This window comes from Crocodylus porosus, unplaced genomic scaffold, assembly GCF_001723895.1.
Source record: "Crocodylus porosus isolate Cpor-Errol unplaced genomic scaffold, CroPor_comp1, whole genome shotgun sequence".
In the NCBI taxonomy this organism is placed as follows: Eukaryota; Metazoa; Chordata; order Crocodylia; family Crocodylidae; genus Crocodylus; species Crocodylus porosus.
Genome location: NW_017728886.1, coordinates 8514647 through 8521717, shown reverse-complemented (window position 1 = coordinate 8521717; position 7071 = coordinate 8514647). Strand labels below are relative to the sequence as shown.

The window sequence follows — 7071 nt, the reverse complement described above, 5'->3', positions numbered from 1 at the left end:
TGTTGCAGTCTTTCCTTCCCTACTAGCGTGCTCACCTCACACCAAATTTTGGTATCATCAGCAAATTTAAACAGGTTGCATTTCACCCCGTCATCCAAATGGCTGATGAAGAAATTGAACAGCGCAGGCCCCAGGACCGAGCCCTGGGGGACTCTGCTGCCCACTTCCCCCCAGGTCGAATATGACCCATCCACCACCACCCTCTGAGTATGACCCTCGAGCCAATCTGCAATCCATCTGACTGTGTAGGCATCAATGCCACAGTCGCCTAGTTTTTTAATGAGGATGGGGTGGGAGACAGTGTCAAACACCTCGCTGAAGTCTAGAAAGACTACGTCCACGGCAACATGGCAACCTCAGGGTCCTGCCCTCTATGCAAGTAGCTAGACTGGTCATCCAAAGATAATGGGTATCAGAATGCCCCATGGGGAGGCAAAATTAACTGGATAAAGTTAAGGAGCCAGAGCTGTTGGATGACCCAGTGGGTCTCTCCCCAAGCAGGTCTGCTTCTGTCACTATGAAGCGAGGAGTTCCCTCACAGTCCACCCACTCCTTCCTCAACCTCTGTGAAGTCTGGAAGGAGTCTTAGGGTCAGGATCAGAACCATGGCCTGAAGTACTGCTGTTCGATTTCTGTGCGGGCAGAAGCCGGTGCAAGCTGGACCTGCTCTAACTCCTCCTGGATCACCACTGCTTTGGAGCAATCACAGGCTGTACATGGCACACAAGAGAGGGCAGGGACCTGGAGCGTGATGCATAATGTCTCTTCTTTGGGGTGGTCTAACTCCTTCTCTCTTGAGGAGATGACGAAGAAGACAGTCCAGCAGGACACCATTGTGAAGTGTCCCTGCCTTGCTGCCCCATCCTGCATACTCTTCTACACGAGGGTCCTAATCTGGCCCCCAAAGGAGCCAGTCTTTGGTTTCACCACAGCCCTGAGCTGGAAAACATGAACTTCTCCAGTATCCCCCTCAGCAGAGCTGGCTTGCTTACCTTTTCTCTATGAGCTCACTGGCAATGGACCACACGCACGCCCCTGGCAGGACATCCCGATCAAAGACGCACAGCTTCAGCTTGAACTCAGTTTGCTCCAGCTCTGTGATCATCTGCTGCACAAACTCAATGTCCTTCTGACAGTAGCAGATAAAAGCATCAAACAGCTCCGGCTCATTCCCTGGACAGAAGGCCATTTCAGTACAGAGTTAACTCAACCCACCTCTTGCACTCTGCAATGTGACTGGAGCCCTTCATTCATCACTCCATACCCCATGCTAGTGCAGTGTAGTCTAACCTTGCCCCCGAGTAACTTGTCCCTTTTTAGACATTTACATGGCAGTGTTTGAGGTCCTGAACCTGGGGTCAGATCCACAAAATTATGCACTGATCTTGGGGGTGCCTGATGCCATAAGCCACTGAGAAGCAGAGCCCTTGTTCTTTAGCTCCGGCTACAGAGACTCTTGCTTCTAGAGCCACAGATCAACAGTTCAATCTCTGCAGACAGATCATCCAGGGAAGTCAGTCATTACATTCGCTGTTAGCAATGGTGTCAGGTACATCATGTTTGCCTCACATATTATGCATGGCTGGCACACAAACTGGCTCTTTCAAACTTCAGGACCTTCAGTGAGACATCTAAGGAAGTGACCCAGTTCTTAGAAAGGTTGGCCAACAGCAGATCTCACTGACGTGTACGTACTTCCTTGACACCCAGCTACAGATTCAGGTACCTTGTCTTAAAGACAACTTTTTTCACAGCTGGGTGCCTGAAATCTATTGGGCAGTTTCTCCACTGTTTTATGCCAGCATGTTGAGGCCATTACATCAGTGTAGGTACTGGAGTAAGGTACTGATGGATCAGACCCTAAAGACAGAGTAAGAAAAAAGAAGTACGTGAGGTCCAGATACCAAAGCCACATTTACAGAGGCAGGTCCCTATGTCTTTACTCATCTGTAGTGAATTCAAAGTGTTGTGGATCTGCATCCAGGACCAGGGCCCATGAACCCAGCAAAAGTATCCTTCCAAGTGAGAAGAAAGTAGTTACATGCACAAAGAGCTTCTACACAAAGGGGACTTGGTTAAACATTATACCGCACTGGCCTTAGACTCCCCTATTTGGCCACAAAGCCACTTCTCTAATCCCCATTAACACCATCCCTGGTGCTACCCCTCCTCCCTCTCTTGAGTTATTTCAATGCTACCCCCCTCTTGGTTAGGATGGCCTATACGTGCCTACGTTAAGGGAAGGACACAGAGAATAAGGGAGGAAAATGAATCCCAGTATCTCTCACTAAGATCCCCTGCATCAAAGGCCCGCTCTAGCACCATGTGTTACTCTAAAGTAATAAACCAGTCATTTACCGAAGGGATCGTCTTGGGTTGTGATGCCAGACAATTCTAATGTCTTCGGGATGCTGCTGTCCACTGCTGGGACCTGGAGAGGTGCATCTGCCTGCTGCTGTTTCCTTTCAAGGTACTTCTTACAGTCCTCTTCTGCAAGAAACCCAAAAGGCCCTTATGAGGCTGCTGAAAAGTGGAATAATTAGTTTCCAGGAGGTAATTAAAAAAGTCCCTAGGCTGTCAGCTGTTTGGAAGCTGAAGAGATTTACAAGAAACTGAATTTATTAAGGAGCATTAATTGCTCAGTAGTGACCAGTGACGGACTCAAGCCAAAGGTGCTGTAGGATGGATGGAGTTGGTTTTTTTGAGCAGCACCTGCCATGCTTACAAACCTCATCACCGGGGCAGTGACTCCATTGGTCTCAGCACCCCTGCAGTCTGTGCTCATTGATGGCTACCCCGGGTTCGCCTTCAGGTACTCTGGCAAACAACGTCAAGTAGGGTAGGGCCGAAATCCAAAGCTTGGGGCAGGGTTTTATTTTAAGTCTTCATAAAAAAAATCCTATCTGAGTTTGTTACCCTGAACTGGCTGCAGAGTCAGGCATTTAGATGAGGAGTCATGTAAGAGCCCAGACAATCAGCAGAGCAGGGCTGAGCGCAAGGTCTAGCAACTCCTTAACCATCGCCTGGAGCTCACGTCAAGAGACACGTGCTTTTGGAGCAGGGGCAGCCGGACGGAGCCAGGTTTGTGACAGACCAGCTTAGCTTTATTTTCAGAGTGAAAACCAGGTTTGTGGAAGGCTAATAAAATTCACTTGCAATGGATACAGCCACAGTGCAGGGCCGTGTTAACGGGCAAGGGAATAAAAAACTACTAGACACCGACTATCTAACAAGCTGTAAAAATGAAGTGCAAACATACAAATAACTAGCACAACTTGAGACAAGCCAATGGATTTCAAATGCTGTTGTGCCACGCAGGCAATTACTTTTATTGTTTCTATGTTAATTTGTACCAGATGTAGCACGTCCCTTTCTCTCTGGAAGGCCCTGGGTCCCAGCTCCGACACGGTGGCTTGCTGCTGTTTGTAATGAGACTAATTGGTGAGGGCCAAACTACAGAGAAACTTCTGGGAACATTATTATCGGTAAGATCTAGAGTAATTGGAGGGGCGGGGGGATTCATTGGAAAGCGGCAGGGGGATTCATTGGAAAGCTATAAAATAGAGGAAAAAGCCAAAATGTTGAGATGGCAAAAAGAGAGGACTGGGTAAAGCAAGTGTCTTTGGGTTACTGAGATGACAAATGCAGTATTTAAAGCATATTTCCTTCCTTGGTGTATTAAGGAAATATAGAGTGATTTGACCTAAATGTCCCAAGACTGGCTTTTAGATCCTACAGGAACATCATTCATGGCCAGCACCCACAAGTCCATATCAAATAACTCTTGTCTATCCAGGATTGTCTGTAATGCAATGTAATGCAAAAACATTACAGATTACTCAGTCAGTGGTCCAAATATGCCCTAGTCCAATGCTTGATTACCTCTATGCAACAAACCTTCAACACTAGACAGTTTTCAGAATCAAATACCAGATTTATACAGGGGTGCGCAATTATTTCAGGTGGAGGGCCGCTTACTGAGTTTTAGCAAGCCATTGAGGGCTGCATGCCAGGCAGCCAGGGGCAGATAAATGTTCATTTTCTAAATTTTTTTTAGGGGCCCCGTGGGCCTGACAGAATGGCCTGGCGGGCTGCATCCGGCCCGTGTTTTGCCTACCCCTGTGCTAACACCTTCGGTTTTGCTACATATGCAAAATGCAGGGCTATTGCACTGGACCCAGCATTAAGTAGTTCCCAGGATGAGTTTTGGCAGTTTAGACTCCAAATGAAGACATTCCAATTAAGTTTGAGTTGTTAAGCTAATTAGCACCCAAGAGTCAAAGCTAACCTCTTGGGATACAATGCTAAGAACCAAAACCAAGTGGACAAGATTGCAAGACGCCCCGTGAAGCAAAACAGCCACGGCCCCCACACAGTCTGGACAGATTGCCTCTGTTTCAGGTTTTCCCTTAGGTCTTCAAATAAAAGGTAGCTAATGCGATTGCTTTCATTAAGGAACCTGAAGGAATGGAGCAAAAACGACGGACACATTAAACTGCAGAGGAAAAGGGTAAAAAATTCTTTCTGCTGCTTTAGTGTCAAGGGGAAAAAAAGAGCCAAGTGAGGGAGATGAATTATTAAGCAGACAAGTATCAGTTTTAGTCACTAGTCAGCAAGAAAACCGAAACTAATGCAGTTCAGCAGGGAAGGTTTGAGATAAATATAGAACGGTAAATAGCTTTAGCACTCTAAGGACAATTTGGGAAGGGAAGACCCTGCAAAGGCAGATCGTGCAGAATCAGAATGGCTAGAATGGGAAAACTTCAGCTCCCCAGCTACAGTGACATGCGTTACGGCCGTAGCGCAGGGAGGGACTGGAGCATCTGCCCCACAGCACAGGAAGGAGGGGGATTCGTGCTGAAGTGCCAGCCACAGCCCAAACGCAGTCCTAGAGATTCAGTACATGGATCGGCCTTGTACGTGACTGCTCTCAAAGAGACGATCAGTCCCAGCACACAGCACAAGAAGGCCCCGAGATCAAGCAGCAGCGCTAGTCAAGAAGTTCAGCCTTTAGACACGGCTGCAATCCTTCATTCATTCTAATGAAAACGAGGGATCTGATCCCAAACGCCCCCATCTCTCATTGACCTGCGTAAGGCCGAGGTGCTCAGTAAGTATCGCAGGATCAGGCCAGAGCTGCAGACTCCAGAAAAACTTGCCAATGCGATCCTGAGCCGGGCAAAGCTTAGGAGCTGCCTGAACTTAGGAGCCAGCTAAAAACACTCCATACAACATCATTTGTGCACTTCAGGGAGGGATCTTTTCTGGATACCTTTTCCTGGAAAGGATAATGGACATTGACATGCTGAGAAAAACCAGCAGATCATTTCCTACATTAAGAGCAGCGATAGAACTAAAAGCACTTGAAGTCCGAGATCAGTTCAGCTTTGAATGCAAAGGCACGCAGCTGGAAGCACCTCAAAGGAAACAGAGGAAACAACTGTGGATCATGCCGCTGTCAGTATTTATTTTAAAGGACCCATCAGACATGCGTTTTGAGGACCCAAAGACCTGGCAGGACCCTGCCATCTTCTCCAGTAGGTAACTGGTTTGGTAAGAGAGGCACCAGTGCTGGATAAAAGTGCTGAATAACCCAACCATCTTGATCCTTTTTTTTTTTTTTTTTTTTTTAAAATCAGCATTCTCCATCTTGATTTTTTTTCATGCAAGTACCAGGAAATGAAGTTTTCTACTTCCCCACTATTTACGCAACAAACTTTATGTATAAGGCACCCAACTTCAAGGATTTCTTATGAGTCACAGCAGACTTCAGAAATATTTGGTTACACTTCCGGTCCAGGGCTCTTACATTTGGTTTCTCTTTTCACTGTGAGTGAAGCATTACAAATACTTGGTAAAATGCCTTTTGTGGGGCTCCAGGTTTCTGATTTTCTCATCTCATTTGCCAAGTTTGCAAATAAAAGTTTTTTCTCCTGCTAGCCAGGCCCACAAACTTCGCTCCAAACAGCACAGCACCACCAAAAAAGTTTCTACCTGCCCAATTAGACTCCCCCAATACACAACATAAGCCCCTCACTTTTAGGTCATGCCCCATGGCTAATCCTGCTAGAAGGCATCGTCTGAGCCAGAGAAACTTTATCCAGAGCAATTCTGTGCAAAACAGAAAAAGGTGAATTTGTGGGACTGACCTGAACAGGAGGTTCTCCCTCCCCCCTTGACAACCAAGTGTGCTATGGAAGCAGCCCCATAACCTGTACCTTTATCACATCAGGTTTGGGGATCTTCCATGCCGCAACAGCAGCCCAAAGAAAGAAATCACATCCTCCGAAAGCCAAGGTGGTTAGGCCCCAAATTGTCTCTCTCAAAAGGAAAATTCAATGCGGCATCCCAAAAGGAAGCTAAGCAACCTGACAGAGGCCGTCGCCTCTCAGTTCAGGTTGCAAAGCCAGCCCTGCTCCACCTGGCTACAAAAACACAAAGAAGAATGAGCAGGCTAACCCCAGCTCAGCTTCCGCGGCTCCCGTTCGACTGCTGGCTGCGTCGACTTTTCCAGGGACGAATCTGGAACGTCTCCACCTTAGAAGAAACCAGGCAGAACTGATATCGCAGCTACCCGCGACGGCGGAGCAGCTCCTGTCCCAGCCCCAATGGAAACGACGCTCGCTGTTTATAGGTGCTCTTGGACCGAGCGCAAGGGCCTGCTGGTTGCCTTTCCTTTCCGCACACGCCAGGGAGGTACTCCGTAATACAACCTACCCTCGATTCGAACGCGATGCCAGGGAAACGGCGCGTCCTTCGCTGAATCGAGGAGCGCAGCTTTCAACAGCGCCCCACAACACGGAGCGGGCTATTCTGTGCGCCCCTCGGACCTATTCAGCTTTTTCCAGCCCCTCCTGCGGAAGCTCCGGGAAGAAGCCCTCTGCTCGCACACCCCGCTGCTGCCCCGCGCGGTTGGAGAGTTAGTCCGGAGGGGTGCAGCTGCACCTGCCAGCCCCCCTAGGCGAGGGGGCAGTCCCCAGAGCCCGGCGCAGCCCATCCCGCTCCTCCTCCGGCCCCCAGGTGCCCTCTGCCCCGGTGGCCAGGGCCGGGCCGGGCCGGGGGCGCTCACCG

The 7071-nt window shown here is 48.7% G+C and overlaps 1 protein-coding gene across 1 annotated transcript in view; it reads right to left on the bottom strand.

Moving 5' to 3' along the window:
* The window catches only part of MYD88 (myeloid differentiation primary response 88), an 11804-nt gene that overhangs the window by 3220 nt on the left and 1513 nt on the right, over positions 1–7071 (bottom strand). Inside the window, exons 2-4 of the mRNA XM_019550552.1 lie at positions 6718–6808; positions 2359–2490; positions 993–1173 (exon numbers count right to left, since the gene is read on the bottom strand). Coding sequence (XP_019406097.1) covers positions 993–1173; positions 2359–2490; positions 6718–6808 — 404 coding nt within the window. The remainder of the gene's footprint in view (positions 1–992; positions 1174–2358; positions 2491–6717; positions 6809–7071) is intronic.